The sequence below is a fragment of the Hemiscyllium ocellatum genome, chromosome 11 (assembly GCF_020745735.1).
Source record: "Hemiscyllium ocellatum isolate sHemOce1 chromosome 11, sHemOce1.pat.X.cur, whole genome shotgun sequence".
In the NCBI taxonomy this organism is placed as follows: Eukaryota; Metazoa; Chordata; class Chondrichthyes; order Orectolobiformes; family Hemiscylliidae; genus Hemiscyllium; species Hemiscyllium ocellatum.
Genome location: NC_083411.1, coordinates 57,339,449 through 57,362,401, shown reverse-complemented (window position 1 = coordinate 57,362,401; position 22,953 = coordinate 57,339,449). Strand labels below are relative to the sequence as shown.

Genomic DNA, 22,953 nt, shown 5'->3' with positions numbered 1-22,953 from the left:
CAATGCATCGAAGGGAACAGATGACAAACTGAAGAGGAATAGTAACATGGAAGATGTACGCAAGGATTGCGTTTTCATCTAGTTCACAGGGTTTGCATGTTGAGACTTTGTTTTGTGATACCTTGTTATAATGTGCTTATTTAAACACTGCTAAACCTATAGACATGAGGATCTCAAATTTGAATTTAGGCAACAAAATATGAAGATTTTTATTAAAACAAAATGGTTTCTCGATTTAAAAGAATACTATAAAATGGCCTGTGAATCATACTGCTGAACATACTGCTGATTTGCAGAATTAACTTGCAGTTGAAAGATGAGGACAATAGAGTTTTCATAAGATAAACACTGATACATTAATTGACCATTTGAACAAACGTTGAACTAATACATGGCATCTGAAAATGTGTTGCTGGTCAAAGCACAGCAGGCCAGGCAGCATCTCAGGAATAGGGAATTCGACGTTTATGCTCGAAACGTCGAATTCCCTATTCCTGAAATGCTGCCTGGCCTGCTGTGCTTTGACCAGCAACACATTTTCAGCTGTGATCTCCAGCATCTGCAGACCTCATTTTTTACTCTAATACATGGCATGACAATTTACGTAAATTAGATATCCTTCTTAAAGGAAATACCATTGGATTAGCCTGTCTTCAATCATATCACCATATTACAATTGATTGGACATTTTTTTGTAGTTAAGAACCCTTTCCCAGAAAACATCACTAGATTAATTCGCTGTAAATCATATGTGATTGGTCTTTCTTGTAATTAAGACTGTACTATTTCTTTAAAAACACGTAAATAATGTGTAATTTTCAAATGTAATTGCGCAACTTTTCCCCAGAACACAGAAGCTTCAATCTCTGTGTTGCTGGATAGAATTGCATCAAGGTACCTTAACTGAATCAACTAATGACCCTTGTTTTTTGAATAGACCGCATTTGTCGATTCCTTTGACCGATCTCGAACCCTTCTTAAGGGGACACAGGTCTTCAGACATAATAACAGAAATTACTTAATGAAAAGAATCAGTTAAAGGTAATTCTTACCCAAGAAGCTCACCTCCTCACTGGGTAGGTACATAAAAGACACAGCAAGTTGTTCCTGACGTCAAGTTGGACCTTATGAGATTTCTCACCTGATTCTGCATTAAATCTCACCTTAGCACAGGCTGCTCATGTCACTAACAGATTCCACCCACAGTAACTGCTACACAGCTGTTACAACATATTCCTTCAACATTAATAACTACTAAAGGCACATTACACTGGAATGTCACATGTTGTGATTCTTCTAACAGCCTTAAAATTACATATGCTCTTTGGTTTGGAACCTATCCAACAATACAACGGGGATGAAGGTCAGAGCTTTGTTAGTTAACCTCTGTTGTCCTCCAACCTATCACAGAATCTTCCTTTTACTCACCGAACCATATTCCCCATGTCCATCGTCTTAAGAAACCTCTTAAACTGTTATTTATTTCTCTCGGTCAGATGAAAGTCCATGGAAGTGAAAGATTAGCTCGGTTTGTCTTGACAGGTGCTTCACAAGCTGTTGAGCATTACCAGCATTTTATTGTTTTCACCTAATGATTGTTCCTCAGGTCTCAGTCCCATTCTCATGTTCAGACAAATCTCATTTCACTCAAATAAAACCCTGATCCTATCCTTCCCCATCACCGCCACCACACCCCCCTCCCTCACTCCCCCCCAACCCCCAATCCTTCCTCAGCCTTCCACAGCAATTGGAAATTCACCCAGAATTCCAGTGTCAGTGAGTGAACCCTTAGAATGAGGGACACATTGCAGGGGTTTGGGGAAGTTGCTGTTCTTTCCCTCAGGAGAACGTTCTTCAGATCTCCCTCAGGCCTGAAGTGTTGATGAATTATGAATCTCCCATTTCCCATAGAGACACTGTTAACATCACCTGGGAGATAAACCAGACACTTCACAAATTATTTATCGTTTCTCGCTTTACTGTTACTTTGTCACGAGTTTTAACTCTATTTATCACCAATCATTTACCTTTCCTGAAGACTTGATTCCTTTTGATAATGCTGCCCCAACTATTAGCCAGGCAAGAAGCAGACAGAGGGCTAAATACCAGATTACCTCCCCAGTCTCATCCATTGAACTGGAACGGCGTAAAACTGCTTTACTACAGAAAATAAGAACAAAAACATGTAGTAAGTTAGGACACTCTTCATTACACACAGATGTTTTTAGACATAGTGCATCAATGTATTTAACAAACAGAGTTGTGTAATATCTAAATTAATTTTTGATTTATAGAAGCTTTGATTCTTGCACTCAGAAATAAATGTGAAGTTTGATATTCTGTATGACACTTTTTTCCTCGTTTGTATTGATATTTTTCAATGTAAAGCTTTGTTCAAACAAGTTGATGAGATTCCCTGCAGCTGATTTGATGTGAAAGAGTTTCTGACAATGTTTCACTGACTGCTTCACAATGCACTGTGAAACCTATCTGGTTTAGTCACGATGTCTTCCAATGAATTCAGCTCCTTCATCTTCCTACACATGGTATCTACCTCCAGACAGTTAATCTAAATCCAGTCCCAGGACTATGTGTTAAAATAATAACTTATTACAATTAAAAGCAGAGAAATGAACATCAGTCACACATGATTCTAACCATTTCATGTTTAAGAATTCTGGTCATGAATATTATCCTTGAAGAGCAAGAAAACAAAGAAAAGTGTTTTGCTTTATAAATATTGTCAAAGTTACAATGCTTAGAAACCAGAGGAATATTAAATAGTAAAAGTTTCCTTTCCATGATGCCATTTTGTAACAATCAAAATGAAACAACTTCTCTCTCATTAAACACATATAAACAAACTAACCAACCCAAGAGGAGTTACTGGCCCAGCTGTGTAGGTTATTGGTGCAGCTATCTGCAGCAAGGTACTTACTCCCAGTATTGCTCACTCGGGCCCTGGTGAGGATTGGAGATTTCTGATCCACTTGGACAAGATCCATTGTTTTCCTGCAGCTGTGTTATATTAACGATTTCAAAATATCCATCAGTCAGAGTGAGATTGCAGAGAGTCTCTGGAAAATATGTTTCAGTATTATACATCAATTTTGCATTCCATTTCAATATAACCAGGGTCACTGTTTCACTCTGACTAAATTAGTTAATCCTTTTGATTACATGGGTAAGGTCATGCATAGATCAGAACACAGAGGTACAGTCCGTGCACTCACTCTCAGCACAGTCCTGCTCTGGTGCTCAATCTGCTTAATCTCTTGTTGGATAAAAGTCTGCATAATTAGAAAACCAAATTAAAATGGTACTGTATAAAAAGTTACTTCAAAAGTATTCAGTAGTAGTTATTGTAGAAGACTTTAACGATTATAATGGGCTGGATTACAAAATGAATGAATGGAGCTCCACAGTTCTGAGCGGTAGATTCAACTCAGGGCTCTCTCAGAAATGGGGAGCCACATTTTCAATCTGACAGTGCTTTCACAGCACAGAGCCTGCCAGGGGAAAGCAAAACCCTTTTCACAACTGCTGTCTTCTCACATTTTAATGTTCCTGACAGCTGCTGTCAAACAGGAAGTTCATAACATAAATGTGTGTTAGGGTGCAGGGAAGGGAAGGTGCTAAACTGATAGGAAAAGGGTGCCAGCTAAATAGGGTGCATGTAGGTAGGGTGCAGATATGCAAATCGAGAGCTATGTAAAATTCCATGTGGATAGGAGCAGGGTGACAGGTTGCCAGGTGATAAGGTGCCAGCTGAGGAGGTGTAGGGTGCCAAGTGGGTAAGATGCCATGGTGCAGGATACCAATGGAGTTTGCTAAATAGTCCAGTGTTGAGGGTAACTTGAGGATGATAGGAGAATTTTTGGGGGGAAGGGAGCAGTCTTGTTGGTCGGTTCCAGTAGCAACAACATTGGTGGAGGGGGATGGAGTCCAATGGTAACAGTGAATGGGAGGGTGGGGACAAGTTTCATATCGGCAGAGAACTGGGGGTGATATCACATTTCCAGAGGAAGTTGGGGGCAGGGTGTCACAGCTGTGAAGCCATGTGCAGGGTTTTCAGAGCAGATTGTTAATTATTGATTGTACTGAAGCTTTCTTAGTGAGGTGGAGGATTTTCATAAAGAAGATCTCCTTCTCTAGCTTTGGTTACACACAAAAAGAATGCATTTATATTTAGTTTGTGATGCATTTAATTTTAAAAGCTTTTCAGCTGATTGGTGACTGAAGCAGGATGCTGTTAAATAAGATAAGAGCACATGGCATTTGGAGCATAGTACTGGCATGGATAGAGGATTGGCTGCCTGGCAGAAGATAGAGAGTGGTGATAAAGGGGCTTTTTTGGGTATTGCAGACGGTGACTAGTGGAGTTCTGCAGGTATCAGTGTTGGGACCTTCACATTATACATTAACAATCTGGATGAAGGAGCTAAGGGCATTGTTGCTAAGTTTGCAGATGAGACAAGCTAAGTGAAGGGACAGGTAGTGGTGAGGAAGTGAGGAGGTTATAGAAGGCTTACAAAGATTAAGAGAGTGGGCAAAGAAGTGGCAGATGGAATACAATGTGGAAAAGTGTGAGGAAGTGCACTTTGGTAGGAAGAATAGAAGCATAGACTATTTTCTAAATGGGGAAAGGCTTCAGAAATCTGAAGTACACATGGTCTTGAGAGTCTTGGTTCAGGATTCCCTTAAGGTTAACATGCAAGTTTCATTGGCAGTTATGAAGGCAAATGCAACTCACTTCAAGAGAGCTAGAACTCAAGAACAGGGATGTACTGTAGAGTCTGTGTAAAGCTTTGGTCAGGCCTCATTTGGAATATTGTGAGCAGTTTTGTGCCCTGTATCTAAGGAAGGATGTGCTGGCATTGTTAAGAGATTCAGAGGAGGTTTACAAGAATGATCCTGGGGATGAAGGGCGTATCACATGATGAGCAGTTGAAGACTATGTGTCTTTCCTTGAGGGTGTATCTCAGTGAAATTTTAAGAATACTGACAGGCCTGGATAGAGTAGATGTGGAGAAGTTGTTTCCATGCATAGGAGAGGCCAGGATCCTAGGGTGCAGTCTCAGAGTGGAGGGATAACCCTTTTGAACTGAGGTGAGGAGAAATTTCTTCAGCCAGAGAGTGATGAATCTATGGAACTCATTGCTACAGAGGGCTGTGGAGGCCAAGTCATTGGGTGAATTTAAGGCAGAGATAAAATAGTTCTTAATTGGTAAGGTGATCAAGCATTACAGGGAGAAGGCAGAAGAATGAGTTTGAGAAACATATCAGTGATGATCGAATAGTGGAGCATACCTGATGGGACAATTGGCTTAATTCTGCTCCTATATCTTATGGTCTTATGATCTTACGGACATCCATAATTACTCTGAGCCCAGATGAACCACATTGTTGAATGTACTCTTATCAATTCACTTTCAGAAACTAGCAATGTAAAAATGAAATTTCAAATAACATAAATCTCAAGGATAAGATGAAACAACTGTTTTCAAAAATTACATTGTAATTTTAGCTCAAAAATAACTTCTTCATATCTGAATTATTTTTGGCAAGATGTAACATTCCAAATTCTGAAGTAGAAGATGTAGAAATCGATCGCTACTTGAATGAGTCCTAGCCTATGGAGATAAGGACTTCCATCACTGAATTCTGTGGGTGTATAATGGAAAATCCATGTCTTCTGGGTGTTGATAGATGTCCCTAACTGTATGGTATTAGACAGACAATGATTCTATTCTTTATAAATTAAAAACTAAAAAGATGACTTTGTCACGGATTTTGAAATACTCAATGGAACAAATAACATCAAGAGTCATCGAGTCAGAGAGATGTACAGCACAGGAACAGACCTTTCAGTCCAACTTGTCCATGCTAAAAACATATCCGAAATTAACCTAGTCCGATTTGCCAACATTTGGCCCGTATCCATCTCAACCCTTCACATTCATATACACATCCAGCTAACTTTTTAAATGTTTTAATTGTACCAGCTTCCATCACTTTGTCTGAGGCAGAGAAAAACTGAGTTCTATTCTTCTGGAATATTGGATAATGGAAATGTCCTAAAAATTTCGAGAGTTTTTTTTTGGAATAAAGATATGAAGCTCTTCAATGCAAAATACAGGACTGTGGATGATCCCTGACTGTATTGTACAGACTGGGACTGTGGTGATCCCTGACAGTATTGTACACTCTGGGACTGTGAGTGATCCTGACTGTATTGTACAGACTGGCACTGTGGATGATCCCTGACTGTATTGTACACTCTGGGACTGTAGGTGATCCCTGACTGTATTGTACAGACTGGGACTGTGGGTGATCCCTGACTGTACAGACTGGGACTGTGGGTGATCCCTGACAGTATTGTACACTCTGGGACTGTGGGTGATCCCTGACTGTATTGTACAGACTGGGACTGTGAGTGATCCCTGACTGTATTGTACAGACTGGGACTGTGGATGATCCCTGACTGTATTGTACACTCTGGGACTGTGGGTGATCCCTGACAGTATTGTACACTCTGGGACTGTGGGTGATTTATCACCATATTGTGCAGACTGTAGTTGATGTCCAGGATCACCCATAGCCCCAGTCTGTACAGTATGGTCAGGGGAACACCCACAATCCCAGTTTATTTAAAAGTAGATTTTCTTTCAAAGCTGAAGTATTTTGTCCTCTGTTTCAGAAATTTCAACTTGACTCACATCAAGATTTCGCATTAAGTCTTGTCAATTCACACAACATGAACCTTTGATAGTGACATGAGACATCCTGAGTTAAATAGTGTTATTGTGGAAGATGAGATGAAATTAAAAAGATAAGACATTTAAATAATTGCAACAAAAAACTCTGTGTGTCTTAGAGTCAGACTGTGTAAGAAATATATGTGAGATGATCGATATTTGGAAAAACCCAGAGAAAGAGAATAAGTTAAGAAAATGATAGCTGCAAAAAACACAGTAATAGACAGAGAAGGGAGTCAGTGTGAGACACAATACAGGGATGGAGAGAGATACAAACAATGAACGCAGTCAGAAAGAACACAACACAGACTTATTGACAAGGTGAAAGTAAACGTGAGACATGTGAAAGACTGTTAAATTCTGATGTTTCACTATTTATTTCTGACTGACTGTCCTGCTATTCCAGTGACTCAGTGCCATGATTCCTGCTGCTGCTTTCTATCCGAGTCTTTCTGCTGTATGGCCACAATGAGGATGGTCACTGAAACTATTGTTCATCTCTCTCCCTCACTCAGACTGACAGAATGAACAATGAACAGTCAGTGTGTACACTTTCCCCAGTAGAAGCTAACACTGTACCTTGGGGGGTCCTGCTGCATGTTTCATCTGCTCCCCACCAACTGAAGCAGTCTGCCCATGGTAGGGGTGATTGGAAGGAAGCAAACAGGTAGTATAGACTGTAGCCAACGATGCAGTTGTACGAAATGTTGGACATTGTAATCAGAAGCATCATAGCAATCCCCACACCTGAAAACAGAAGAAAGAACAGGGGAGTCTGGTTTGTGAATTATTGATTTAAAATAATGTATTTGACATGCATTTGGCTGGTCATTCAACCAAATTGGATTTTCTTTCATTGAGCACAGGACAGAACAGGGAGACTGCCGTGGCTGACCACACCTTTGGGGAAATATCGGTTTTGTTTAATCGATTATGTTGGCTGCTTCAACATTCAGTGTCCAACAGTAAAGATTTCAAAGGCTTTTTGTATTAAACAGGAAATGTTAATTATGTTATAGTTCTTTGTCTAGATTACAAGAATGATGCTCCTTGTCTTCACCTTTGTATGCCCTCTCACTAATTCTTTAGGACACCATTTTCATTGTGAGTGGTGATAATCACACATGCCCAGTCTTAGGCCATAAGGTCATAAGATATAGGAGCAGAATTAGGCCATTCATCCCACTGAGTCTGCTCTGCCATTCAGTCATGGCTGATATATCTTTGAACCTCATTCTCTTGAGTTCTCCCCATAACTCTTGCACCCCTTACCACCAAGAACCTATCTATCTCTGTCTTGAGTATACTCAATGACTTGGCCTCCACAACCTGCTGCATCAATGAGTTCCACAGAGTCACCACCCTCTGGCTGTGGACATTCCTCTTTATCTCAGTTCTGATGAGTTGTCCCTTCAGCTTGAGGTTGTTCCCTCATGTCCCAGTCTCTCCTACTAGTGGAAACATCTTCTCCAGGTTTACTCTATTCAGACCATTCATTATTCTGTAAATTTCATTATTCTGTAAATGTCATTATTCTGTAAATCCTCCTAGGCTCCTTTGAGTTATAACTGTTCCTCATTTGACAATCCCTTCATCCCTGGATCATTCTTGTAAACCTCCTCTGGACCCCTCCAAGGTCAGAACATCCTCTCTGAGACATGGGGTCCAAACATTTTCATATATTTCAAATGCCGTCTGACCAGAGCCTTATAGAACCTCAGTAGCACATCTCTGTTCTTATATCCTAACCCTCTTGAAATGAATGTTAACGCTGTATTTGCCTTCCTACCTGCCAACTGAACCTGCATGTTAACTTTAAGGGAATCCTAAACGCCTACCCTTTATGTTTTGGTTTTCCAAAGCCTTTCCCCAATTTGAAAATAGTCTTTGTTTCTATTCTTCTTACCAAATTGCATAACTCTCACAATTTCCCATCCTGTATTCCATCTGCCATTTCTTTGCCCACTCTCCTCACTACTGTAAGTACTTCTGCAGCCTTCCCACTTCCTCAGCCCTTCCTGTCCCTCTACCAATCTTTGCGACAACTGCAAACGTAGCAACGATGCCCCCAGTCCCTTTGTCCAGATTGTTAATGTATAATATTGTGGTCCCAACAGTCCTTGTGGAACTGGTGGATTTATCCCTAATCTCTGCCCTCTGCCAGTCAGCCAATCCTCTATCCATGTCTGGATGGGTTACTGTTTGGAGAGTCAGTGTAGACTTGTTGGGCCAAAGGGCCTATTTCCACACTAATCTAACCATGTCAGGACCTTGCCCCTAACACCCACCGGCTCTTATCCCATTTAGCAGCTTCATACATGGCTCCTGATTTTAGGCCTTCTGGAAATTCAAATAGATCACATCCATTGGTTCTCCTTCGTCTAACCTGCTCATTACCACCTTAAAGAATTCTAACAAACTTGTCAGACATGACCTACCCTCGATGAAGCTGTGCTAACTCAGCCCTACTTTACCATGCACTTCCAAACCCTCCACAATCTCATCCTTAATAATGGACTGTAAAATCTTATAAATGATCAAGGTCAGACTAACCGGCTGATAGTTTCCTCCCTTCTGCCTCCATACCTTCCGAAACAGGGATGTTACATTAACCATTTTCCAGTTGTCTGCCAACTTCCTTGACTCCAGTGATTCCTGAATGTTCACCAACAATGCCTGTACAATCTCCTCAGCTATCACCTTCAGGATTCTGGGGTGTAGTCCATCTGACCCAGCTGAATTACTCACCTACAGACCTTGCAGCTTCCCCAGCACCTTCCCCACAGGAATGGCCCCTACACTCACCTCTGCCTCCTGACTCTTGACATCCTGGCACACTAATGGTGCCTTCCACCAGTGAAGACTGATGCAAAGTCCCTATTCACTTTCTTCACCATTTCTTTGTTCCCCATTACTACTTCCCCAGCCTCATTTTCTAATGGTCCAATGTCCACTCTCACCTCTTTCTGACCTTTTATGCATCTAAAGCAACTCTTGCAATCTTCTTTTATATTACAATCTGCTTATCGTCAGATTTCATCTTCTTCCCCCTTATTGCTTTTGTAAGTATCCTCTGCTAGTTTTTAACTGCCTCCAAATTTCCAGACTTCCCACTAATTTTCACCACATTGGATGCTTTTCCTTTTGATTTGATGCTATTCCTGACTTCCCTTGTCTGCCGTGGTTGCCTCATCCTCCCTTTACTATGTTTCTTCTTCCTTGGGATGAATTTCTGTTTTGCCCCTCAAACTACCTCCAGAAACTCCTGCTATTGCTGCTCTACCGTCCTCCCTGTTATGGTCCCCTTCCAATCAACTCAGGTCAGCCCCTCCCTCATGGCTTTCTGGTTGCATTGACTCAATTGTAAAGATCTTACACCAGATTCCTGCTCTTCCATTTCAAACTGAAGGGTGAATTTTATCATATTATGGCCACTGCCCCCGATGGATCATTCACCTTAAGCTCCTTAATCGAGTTTACCTCATTACACAGCACCAAATCCAGAATTGCCTGTCCCCTGGAGGGCTCTATCACAAGTTGCTCGAACAAATCACCTCGTAGACATTCTGCAAATCCCTTTTAGATTGGATCCCCTACCAACCTGATTTTCCTCGTCCAGTTATATATTGAAGACTCCCATGATTACTGCAATTGTGCATCATTTTTTACATGCCTTTTCTACCTCCTGATTTATTTTCTGACCCATATCCTGACTGCTGCTGGGAGGCCTGGACATAACTCTCATCAGGGTCATTTTTGCTCTGCAAACCCTCAATTTTCCAAGATGGCGACAGTGTAGCAGGGCTGCATGCAGACTCTTATCTAGAGCTCATCCACTTTCATCTATGTTTTAAAAATCTTTTAATTTCTGCTCTCTCTTAATTTTTTTTCTTTTCATTTCTCGTTTCTTTGGTGAGTTGGTCAGAGGCAACAAGAGCAGGCTTTACACGGAGTGGTGACAGCCTTCCGGTAATTGGAGGTGGTAGTGATGGTAGCAAGGACATTCCCCTGTTCCTCCAGCAATCGGAGACGGAGGTGATGGACTCTTTAAGGTGCCAGTGCTGGCATATTGGAGGACGGTGGCTGGAATCTTGGCACACCAGCAGACTGGCCTGTCAGTGGAATGAGGCACTCCGGCTCGCAGTAGGCCCAGAGCGGGGACATCTGGTGTCACCAAGGCATCAGCGGAGCAGGAGACTCCTGGCTGGAATCACGGGAGGCCCAGAGTGGGAACTCTTGGTTGTGGGGCCCAACAGTCTACCCAGTATTGGAGGCAGCATTGAAATGGGCCCAGCAGTGATGAGATGGTGCCTGAAGAATGGTGACTCCTATAACAGCGGGTCCAGTGCAGACAGCTGCAAGTCAGTGGAGATGGGCGAGTGACACAGTTGTGGCATCTCTCTCCAGTCTCTCTTTGCAAAGGCATATTCCAGCAGGAGATGTGAGACAGTCACAAACTCCCCCTCCTTAAACCAATTTGTAGGCAACATGCAGTGGCGCAGACAATCCAGGCGTACGAGAAGGATCTCACAGGTACTGCCCTTCTCACCATGAGCCAAGTGATGTCATGGTGCTTGTTGGAAAATTCTGGCGATGAGGCATTCTGCGAAATGACTTTGACAGTCTGCTGACTAACCTGTCCTTTTCCAACAGGGTCTTGAGGATGCTACATACTGACCTCTTCCTAATAGACCTGTGGTGAAAAGCGTTTTGAAATTCTTCACAAAGGAAAAGCGATATGGAACAGTCAAATTCCTTGGAGCAGTCTGCAGCAACAAGACCAGTCCCATCCTTCACAACACCAGGGACAAGTAGAACCTCAGTACATAGTCAGATTTAGTGTTTGTGTACTGAGGAGCCACACACAGCTTGATGCAGCCACACACAAAGAAGGACAGGTCATACACAAGAGAAACCAACACTTGTCACAGATGTGGTCACATTGAACCTCATATCATCCGTCATCATTTCCGCCACCTCCAAACGGACCCCACCACCAGGGATATATTTCCCTCCCCTCCCCTATCAGCGTTCCGAAAAGACCACTCCCTCCGTGACTCCCTTGTCAGGTCCACACCCCCCACCAACCCAACCTCCACTCCCAGTACTTTCCCCTGCAACTGCAAGAAATGCAAAACTTGCACCTACACCTCCCCCCTTACTTCCCTTCAAGGCCCCAAGGGATCCTTCCATATCTGCCACAAATTCACCTGCACCTCCACACACATCATTTGCTGCATCCGCTGCACCCGATGTGGCCTCCTCTATATTGGGGAGACAGGCCGCCTACTTGCGGAACATTTCAGAGAACACCTCTGGGACACCGGACCAACCAATCCAACCACCCGTGGCTCAACACTTCAACTCCCCCTCCCACTCCGCAAGGACATGCAGGTCCTTGGACTCCTCCATCACCAGACCATAGCAACACGATGGCTGGAGGAAGAGTGCCTCATCTTCTGCCTAGGGACCCTCCAACCATAAGGGATGAACTCAGATTTCTCCAGTTTCCTCATTTCCCCTCCCCCACCTTGTCTCAGTCCCAACCCTCGAACTCAGCACCACCTTCCTAACCTGCAATCTTCTTCCTGACCTCTCCGCCACAACCCCACTCCAACCTATCACCCTCACCTTAACCTCCTTCCATCTATCGCACTTCCAACACCCCTCCCCAAGTCCCTCCTCCCTACCTTTTATCTTAGCCTGCTTGGCACACTCTTCTCATTCCTGAAGAAGGGCTCATGCCCGAAACGTCGATTCTCCTGCTCCTTGGATGCAGCCTGACCTGCTGCGCTTTTCCAGCAACACATTTTCAGCTCCTCAGTAGGGTCCATCAACTCCAATTTCATGCAGTTACAAGATATTGTCTAGCCCTACATCTCGATTTTATTTAAAAAGTTCTTAATTTGTTTTTTTTCAAAAAATTCCAACTGATCTTTTAATTTGTAACCTTAAATATTTCCCTTATTTACCTTCAACCTGAAAGTAGCCAATAATAGTCATGTTAGTAGCTATTATCAACCAATGAACTTATGCCTTACCAGTGATGTCACTCTGCTGTGTTAGGTCCCGAATCCTGGGTTTCAATTCATCATTTTTTAAAAAAACCTGACAAACTATGAGCCAAAAACCAATAGACAGCATGTACCACATCTAATAACGTGTATGGTAGATCAGAGTGCAACATTACTTCACAAGCTTGGCTTTAACCTTTGTCAGATAAGGGAGGTTTATTATTATTTATTAAATCAACACTATTACTTTTCCGATTTGCTGCGACTGTATCGATAAAATAAACATTCACCTTGTAACATAGGCACAGCCCTCCACACTGCAACAGGCCCAAGGCTGGCAAACTGACCAAAGGAACACTCCAAGAAAAACAATGGTATCCCAACAAGGGCCAGCATGACAGAATAGGGAATAAGGAATGCACCTGGAAAATAGCGGAAAGGATTTCAATTTTCAAGTGAAACTCCATGCTTACACTGTGTGGGGTGGATTAAAATTTACCCTGAAATCTCTACGAATGTCCAAATTCCCGTTTTGTGAATTTCACTCTCTAACACAATCAGATATCTTTTCAGGTCACTTTACACAGCCATGTTGTGACATTTCTTATACATTTGCGCTTGGTTTCCATCAATCCAATGGTGTGGGTTGTGAAGAGTCCTGATTTGAGCAGTTTTGATGATAATGTACCAGCCTGAACACAGGGCCTGACTGAGGAGCCTGCTCTTCTGAGGATTTCACACATTGTGCAGTAAATATATCTGAGGTGGATGGCTCATGCATTCTAAACAATATCAATTGAAAATACATTGCAAATTAATAAATGAACCATTTACTTTGGTTTATAAATAGCATATATTTGATGCATCACATTGCTAATTTTAAACTATTACCTTGACATATCTCTCTCTTCATAAGAAAATAGTAGTCAAACTTGTTAGCTGTGGGATTGAATTTACCAGTTCACATTGAAATTGTTTAACTCTGCATTATTTACTATATCATTTTTAGTGCAATAAACATTTGTTATTTACTGAACTACAATTTTCAGGATAAGTCAACAAATCGATCCATTTAGTTCTGCCTTTCTTACTCTCCGATATTTTTAATTTCTCTACCATACCTCCTCCGTTTTTGTAAGCCAGGTAAGGAAATCTCCAAACATTCCCAAAACCCACTGCATTACCAATCATTGAGAGCAGGTAATCAGTCTTCGAAGACCAGTTACCCCGTTCCACATTCTCATCACCCACAGCACCATGTTCATTGGCGGTATCCTGTGAGAAAGAATTGAAATGGCAAGCTCAGACATTAATCTTTCTCAGACGAGATCTCAAGTGAAATGTATAGTCACCAATCCCACAACTATCGGAAAATGGTGCAGTTCTCTATTTAGCAGCAATGTCTTTCAGGTTAGAAACAGCCAGATGTCCACAGAGAGTCTACAATTCACAACGACCAAAATCTACAAATCAATAGTATCTGAAATTGTCTTACATGGATTTTTATTGTTTTGTTTTGTTGAAATACTCACCGTATCCTGTGGAGGGTTTGGCCGATTGTCATTCAGTAAGAACCGAAATAAATGCCTTCGGTCCATTTTCAGACATCAATGAACTATTCTTCCACTTGCACAAGAATTGGAAGTAAAATGAGGACACTCCTTTTGGCCAAAGGTCCTTCAACTTCTCATGAATGGATTATTCTTGTTGAGTCAGAAGTCAGCCTCTTACTGTGTTTCATAACAGGTGTAACTCTACTTAGCTAATCATTCAATTTCCACACTAAACATTTCTATTGAGTTAAATGATTTGTTTTCAGAACAGTTACGATCAAAGGGCATTCATTCCCTGTCCTCAGGGTTTGGGCAAAGCGCTGGTTTTAGAAGGAATAGCTTCCAAGTGAATCCAAACCAAGTTGAACTTCAGCCAAAGAAAAGCTATCTAAGATTTCTTCTAAAAATGAACGGGTCTTCTCCCATATTAGAAATATAATTGTCATCCCCTGCTACCCGAGTTCATTTTACGTAATGAAATTTTAATTAGTTTTGAATGTGTGGCTGCAGTTTTGTAATCCCTATATAAGATGAAATGTACATGGATTTGGGAAAAACATGATTGCTTGTCCATTGATCTGGCAGTCTCACCTCTAACCAAATGTTTAAAGTTAGAAGATTATAAGAGAGAAGTAAATCTGTATTGCTTTCTTAGCATTCCATCATGAAATGTTATCGCCTAAATTATAACTATGCTTACTAAAGTGAGGTGTAATAGTTCTATAGTTGGAAAAGTTAAGTAACTATTAAATAGTATGGTTCCTACACTGTTGCCTCTGACTATCAGCAAGTCACCAATTGAAAGAGCAGCACATTAATATTCAAAAGTCTTCATCTGTATTGGAGTAGGTTATTGATAGGGTAAAGCAATATTCTGAATTGTATGATTAGATAGGGCTCTCTCAGTGTGAGATCCAGAGCTAATTACTGAAAAACTTCCATTGCTTTCAAATGTTATTTACTGATCAGCTTAGCCATCTGGCTGGATCATTAGAAGCTTTGCTAGGTGCATGATCTTTTGGCTGAATCACAAACACCAGTGGGTTTGGAAGAGTGATGATTGCATATAAAAATACAACAAAAAGTGTATTCTCTTGTGCAAAATGCAATGTGTCACCACATTCAGCGTCATCTTGAAAGACTGAGTTTAATGCAAAATTTTACTGCTTTTGAGTTCATCTTTCCCTCTTCTTCTTGATACCCTCCGCTCCTCCTCCATTCACTGCTTAACATCAGCCAGGGTCTTTGTAACGGGCTCCAGGGTCTTGTCATTGGGCTCTGAGTTCTTAATTATGGACCCACGTGCCATTGCCACGTCTCCCACAAGCCTCTATGTCTGAGCTGGAGCCATGGGCCTGATCTCCTACCTACTGCTCTCCCTGCGAAGCTGCCACCAGTCATCGGGATCCTGGCTCAGGCCTCATCTGTGACCTCAGTGCTAGAGCCAGAGCCAGCCAAGGATCTGGGACTGCATGGGGCCTGCCCCAACCGACTCCCATGCAGAAACAAAAAAAAACACAGGAAGACCGATCACCATGGCAGCTGCAACCGCCATCAATCACCCGAAGGAGCTGTTCTCTCTTGCTGCTGCTGCTCCCTGTCTTTTGCACTGGTCCTCTGGCCCCTACACCCTCCTCTGTCTCTGACAAAAGTATAAAGGCCCATTTTCCTACAACTTTCAACTCTGAAGAAGCCTTGTACTGGACTCAACTAATTAACTCTGTTTATCTCTCTATTGATTCTGCCAGACCTTCTGTGTTCTGCAGCATTGTTTGTGTTTGTTTTTAAGATATTATTCCTGCTTACTGGAGTAACTGACTCCCTGATCAATGTGGTGACACCAGCTCTTTTACACCCTCACCAATCTCCCCTATCTCACCTGAAGATTCTATAACCCAGAATATTGTGCTGACAATCATGTTCTTTCCTCAACCACAACCATCTCTGTGATAGCAATGATATTAGATCCTCATACATTAATAAACACGCACAACTCCTCTGCCTTACTCACAAGACTCCTTGCATTAAAAAATACCATCCATCTTTGCCACACTCCATTCTGCACTAACTTGAATATATTTGCACGAATTTCTGCATTGCAATGGTGGGTTCTTCAATACTTTTCAGTACATTAACCTTTACTGAACCTCCATTTAGTATCCCAGACCCCTGCAAAAATTAGTTTTAAATCCCACCATCACATTCAGCAATACCTTCAGAAAACCAGAACACTTGTACGTCCCACCTTCTCCAGAAATAAATGTGGTGATCCAACACTAATCTGTTCCGGATCGCAATGCACTCTGGAGCTTTCCTGACTTCTTGCCAGCCTCTTTCTGATTGGTCAGAGTCATAGACTCATACAGCATGGAAACACTTTGGTTTAACCTGTCCATGCTGAACATAATCCCAAACTAAGTTAGTCTCACCTGCCTGGTCTTGGCTCATATCCCTCCAAACCTTTCCTATTCACGTATCCATCAAAATATCTTTTAAATGCTGTAATTGTACCCACATCCATCATTTCTCAGGAAGTCCACACACAAACTACTCTTGGTGTAAAAAAATTGCCTCATATCTTGTTCAAATCTCTCTCTTCTCACTGCTCACCTTAAAAATTGCCCGAAACATCGACTCTCCTGCTCCTTGAATGCTGCCTGACCTGCTGCGCTTTTCCAGCAACACATTTTCAGCTCTGATCTCCAGCATCTGCAGTCCTCACTTTCTCCTTAAAAATGTCCCCCTAGTCTTGAAATTCCCCATCTTAGGAAAAGACAACTACCATCAACTCTATCTATACCTCTCATTATTTTATAAACCTCTATCAGGTCACCTCTCAACCTCCTACGCTCCAGTGAAAAAACGTTTCAGCCTTTCTTTATAACTCAAACCTTCCATACCTGGCCACATCCTGGTAAATCCCTTCTGACCCCTCTCCTGCTTAATAATACCCTTCTCCTCTCTGACTGCATTTTCTTAAACCGTGATGGGGGTCAGGGATGGGAGCAACAATGAGAAAAGAGAAAAGGTTGAGGCTGATAACACAGAAGATAAGGGAGAAAGTTCAATAAACAAGGCAGGCAAGAGCATGGCGGGCTATGAGGAAAAATAATGAATTAAACACATTTATTTCAACGCAAGAGGACTGACAGGTAAGGCAGATGTACGTAGGGTATGGATAGGAACATGGGACTGGGATATCATACCCTTTGCAGAAATTTGGCTGAGGGAGGATGATAATTGGCAGCTTAATGCTTGGCATGTTGATGCTATCAGAAGGATAAAAAGGTGCACAAGAGAGGTGAGGGAATGATGTTTTTGATTAGGGAATTCAACTTGTACTTAGACAGAATATTCCTGGGTGATTGTCTAGCTATATGGATGAACTAAAAATAAGAAAGGGGTGATCACTTTGATTGGATTGGATTATAAGCCCCAACAATTGTCACAGTAATGGTCTGGTACAAGTTAGTTTGCCCTTGAGTTTTTTTTAGAGAGGGGATAATTGGCCAGGCTCCATCGTGCCTGAACTTTGAATGGTTCACTGGGGCCTTGTTGTTTCCCCCAAAAAATACTGCTTCAGATCAAAAGCTTGAAAGACCTTTTGAAAACTTGGTCTTGTCAAGGGGACGTGGCCAGCTCTCTAGCTGTTCAGTTCAGTACGGGGGAGTAGAGTCATGGGGGGGGAAACTGGAAGCCTTCTCTCTGTCCTTCTGCCCTTCTGATTTTGAACTGTATGCTGCCTGTGCCATTGTTTGCTGTTTGTGCTTAGGGATCTGTGTACTGGGATTGTTGCAAGAATTTTCAGAACAGCATCCTTAGGTAGGGTTTGGATAGGATAAGTTATCGGGTATTCTGTTTTCTGTTCCTTGTAGTTCATTTATAATTTTGCAAATAAATTTTGTTTGTTTAAAACCTGGCAGTTGACCAAGCTGATGTACTCCAGGAATATCCACTGTACACCTCATTAAACAAATAGCAAAGTTACAGTCAGACCTAGTCCATGACAGACTGGGGCTTTTTGCGGGATTTAAACAGCGAGTGGTAGTTGCTAGTGTCTTTTATTTCGGGTGTTGATTTGGTTGGTTTAAACCGTGTTCGGATGGCAATGGCTCTTTCAATCACCAAGGAGGTCTGGGTGGAAGAAGAAGTGACCTCGGGGGTTTTGCAAAAGGCAGATAAGACCAAACTGCAGGAATTAATAGACAAGCTAGGGTTGAATTTACCTCCTAATGTGAGGAAAGATGAGATGAATTCAGCAGTAGCTCAGTATTCAAATTTGCTGGAAACACTATCAGGATCTGTAGAGATGGCAAGAATTCGATTGTAAATGAAGCAGCTTGAGTTAGAGGGGAGAGATAAGGAAAGGGCAGCAGAAATGAAACAGTTTGAATTACAATTAAAATCAGAAGAGAGAGAAAAAGCAAACACATTAAGGGCTTTAGCCACAGAGAAAGAAAGATAATGAAGAACTCTAGCAGAAGAGAAAGAAAAAGCAAAGAGATTGAACTTTAGAAATTGACACTTAAAAAGGGAAGTCAGCACAAAAGGATGGAGATGCAGGCTGAAGGTAGGTTTAGTGAGGAAGAGAGTGAGGATGAGCAAGCCCCTGGCAGTCAGAAGCCTAGTGAGAAACTGTTTAAGTATGTTCAAACAAGGCCTAAATTTAATGAGAAGAATGTGGAAGCCCTTGTCATTTCATTTGAAAAAGAATCTAAACAAATGCAATGGCCAGTCAGTGTGTGGGTTTTGTTGATCCAAACCAAACTTGTGGGTTGAGCTAGTGAGGAATTCACATCGCTATCAGAGCAGGTATCTGGGGAGTATGAGTAGGGAAAAGAATCAATCTTAAGCGCATATGAATTGGTACCAGAAAGCCTATAGACGTTTAAAGAATCTAAGGAGGAACCCTGGTCAAACTTATATTGAGTTTGAAAGAATTAACAAAGTAATTTTGGTAGGTGGATACGAGCTTTAAAAATAGAACAAACTTACAATACCCTTAGAGAGACAATTATTTTGGAGGAGTTTAAAAATTCACTGCCTGACATAGTGCAATTCATTTGGCAGAGCAGAGAGTTAAAAATGGCAAGCTTAGCAATTGAAGTGGCTGATGATTATGAGTTGGTCCATAAATCACGGTCTGACTTCCTGCATCAATTTCAATCCATGAGGATAGAAGCTGGGGAAAAGAGAAATCCTCCTGTGGAAAGGGTGAGATAGATCTCAGTGAGATCATAAGGAGACCTTATCACAGCGTAAAAAGGAAACCCCAGAAGGGGACGAAGAAGGTAAAAGCTCCAGTGTTTTTATTGCAATAAAGTAGATCACATGAAATCACAGTGTTGGTGGGCTAGGAAAAGCACAGGAAAGCCAGGCGTGGGAAAGCAGGATAACCCTGGAAGTGTTGTTGGAGTGGTAACAGTGGGAGCTAGAAAGCTGCATCAGAGTGCACAAGCTGATCAGAGGTTGGTTAAGGAAGAAATGCCAGATCTGCTTTAAAAATATACCTGAAAAGGTAAAGTTTATTCATGTTAGAGTAGCAAGTAAAGAGGTTATAATATTAAGGGACACAGGATTCTCTCAGTCTGTGATGTTGAGGATGTGGAGGAATATACTCCTGAAGGACTATTGCCAGAAAAGTTACTGGTAACAAGAGTTCATGGTGAGACAAAAAGTGCTCAATTATGTAAAATGATGCTAGAGTGACTAGAAAAGAGTGGAGAATGTGTATAGGAGTAATGGACAAAGTATCGGTTCCAGGAAAACAATTTGTCCTTGTGAATGATACAGCTGATTCACTGGTAGGTGTGCTGCCTACTGTAGTTGAAAGACCTGTGGATACTCAAGCAACTAAAGCACTGCAAGAATCTTACTTGGGAATCTTCCCTGTTTGTGTAGTAATGAGGTCACAGAGTCACCAGTTGAAGGAGGAGAGATCAAAGGGTACAGATAAGAAATCTGAAGTGGCATTAGCAGAGACTGTATTCGATCAGTTAGTTAAGATAAAACAGGAATAAATAAATAATCATGCAAATATCTTTACCTGTGCAAAACTCATTGAGGTTCAGCAGAAAGATGAAAACTTAAAGCAATTGTATCAAAAGGCATATACAGAGAAGGAGTCTGAATTTATCCCTGTGTGCTATTACCTGAAAAATGATGTCTTAAATAGGAAACAGAGACCATCACATATTCAAGCAGATGAGAAAAGGGCAGAGATTCATCAAATTGTATTGCCAGTGGGGTATAGAAAGGAAATGTTGCAGGTGGCACATGAATCACCACTTGGAGGCCATTTAGAAGTGAGGAAAACACAAGCTAAAATACAAAGACATTTTTACTGGACTGCACAAGAATGTAGTTGAATTTTGCCAGCTATGTCATGCATGTCAAGTGATGGAAAACACCGATGGTAATAAAACCTGTAACTTTAATACCTATTCCAGATTTTGAGGAACTTTTTACCAGAGTCTTAATTGATTGAGTAGGTCCCCTACCACAAACAAAAAGTGGGAACCAATATTTGTTAACAATAATGTATACATCGACAAGATTTAGAGGCTGTTCCATTACACAATATCACAGCTAAAAGGATTGTAGAGGAATTACTCAAAGTTTTCACTAGATACAGACTACCAACAGAGATACAGTCAAATCAAGGGTCAAACTTCACATCCAAACTATTTAAGGAAGTTATGGACAGTTTAGACATAAAACAATTCAAATCTACTGCGTACCATCCAGAATCGCAGGAAAGTTATTTAGAAAGATGGCATTGAACACTAAAGACCATGTTGAGGGCTTATAGTCAGGATTATCCAGATGATTGGAATAAGGGAATTTGGTTGTTCTTTTTATGATCAGAGATGTACCAAATGAATCCACCTAATTCAGTCTATTTGAATTAGTTTTTGGACATGAAGTGAGAGGACCACTAAAATTGATTAAGGAGAAATTAATATGTCAGAATTCAGAGACCACCCATTTGGACTTTGTGTCAAATTTTAGAGAATGATTAAATTGAGCTAGGGAGTTGACTCAACAGCATTTAAAAGTACCACAGCTCACAATGACTCAGCAAGTGGAATAAGAAATCAAAATATCGCTATTTTGCTATCAGGGATAAGGTATTGTGGTACTTCCAGTAATAGGTGAACCTTTAAAAGCAGGATTTAGTGGATCTTATAAAATCGAAAGGACATTGAGTGAGGTAAACTACTTGATATGGACCCAGACTGGAAGAAATCTCACAGAGTGTGTCTTGTGGGATACTCAAAAGATATTTTGACAGGGAAGGAAAGCAAGAGAAGGTGTTAATGATTACAGCACAGAAGGAAGAGCCAAGTTCAGAGGCTTCTGAATTGGACATTCCTCAAATTAAATGGGACAATGAGGAAGTTGTCAAAAATTGGGATAAATGATTGGGTTATCTTCCTGAGAAAAATTGAAATTACCTGAAAGAGCATTACTATCACATGGGGAGATATGAGGAAATACCTGGGAAGTATTAGCCTAATGGTGCATGATGCAGAGAGATAGGAGAGGCTATTCCGATTAAGCAACAAGTCCCCAGATGTAAATAAGGAGGACATCACAGTGTCGGCAAGGCTGTGTTTGTCCTGTCTGGTGCTTAGGTTGATGTCGGATGTTTTGTTTGCTCTCAAAATAGGTAAGAATCAATTATGTCCTTTCGTGAAGGACATTAGTAAACCAAATGCATTTTAATGACAATCACCAGTGGTTACATAATCACTATTAGACCAGATTTTTAATTTCTCATTTTATGAATTTAATTGTTTCCAAATGCCCTGCTTAGATTTAAACTCTTGACCACATGGTTAACCTAATGTTCTGGTTTTACTAATCCAGTGACAATATCACTACATCAGTCACTTCTCTCTCTCAATGTCACTGGGCACATCCAAATATTGCAAATACATGTTACATGTGAAATGAACTTAGCATCTTTAGTTTTCTGGTATTGGCATGGACTGCCCATTTTAAAACAAGTAAGTTCAAACAACTTTCTGCTTGCCTGAGCTCCCACTTGAGTCAATTCATTTTGTTCCGTTCCCTTCAGAACGATTGCAGCATCAAACCTGTCCATGCAAAATAGCCGCACTTGACCTGGAGTGTTCTGAAAGATATGCTGCATTAGAAATGTTTAATATGGAAATTGACCAATTAAACAGGAGAAATATTCGGGATCTTCATCAAGGAACTAGTGAGAACTTTCGAGCCACCACCTTTCAGGACAGTCTAAGGGACTGGCTTCTGATTGTGGAAGAGTCACCCTTAATGGAGAAGCTGCATCAGCCTTAATTCCAGTCACAATACATTAGGGAGCTTCAGACAAAGGTGCCCTCCTGAGGCTTCCATCCAATATCTGAGCAAGTGGAAGAATCATTCTTCCTTCACCAAAAATGAAACAAGTCAATAGATTATATTTAGGATCTAACAGAAATGACACCAAAAACATACCTCCAAGGACAGGGTGAGTATTTTCTCAAAACTTGACATTCAAGCACGTAAAACTACTGAGAGATAACTATGGAGTTTTGAGATTTCAATGTTGTGAATGCAAAGGTCTCTCTTCAGAGTCTGAGTGTGTTTCCATCAAACTGC

At 41.3% G+C, this 22,953-nt stretch overlaps 1 protein-coding gene across 1 annotated transcript in view; it reads right to left on the bottom strand.

The window, feature by feature from the left end:
• The window catches only part of LOC132820018 (sodium- and chloride-dependent neutral and basic amino acid transporter B(0+)-like), a 61,043-nt gene extending 47,008 nt beyond the window's left edge, over positions 1-14,035 (bottom strand). The window contains exons 1-5 of the mRNA XM_060831944.1: positions 13,894-14,035; positions 13,063-13,194; positions 7,338-7,505; positions 2,939-3,077; positions 2,028-2,160 (exon numbers count right to left, since the gene is read on the bottom strand). Of these exons, the coding sequence (XP_060687927.1) occupies positions 2,028-2,160; positions 2,939-3,077; positions 7,338-7,505; positions 13,063-13,194; positions 13,894-13,963 (642 nt within the window). The 5' untranslated portion in view covers positions 13,964-14,035. The remainder of the gene's footprint in view (positions 1-2,027; positions 2,161-2,938; positions 3,078-7,337; positions 7,506-13,062; positions 13,195-13,893) is intronic.
• Between the last annotated feature and the right edge of the window lie 8,918 nt (positions 14,036-22,953).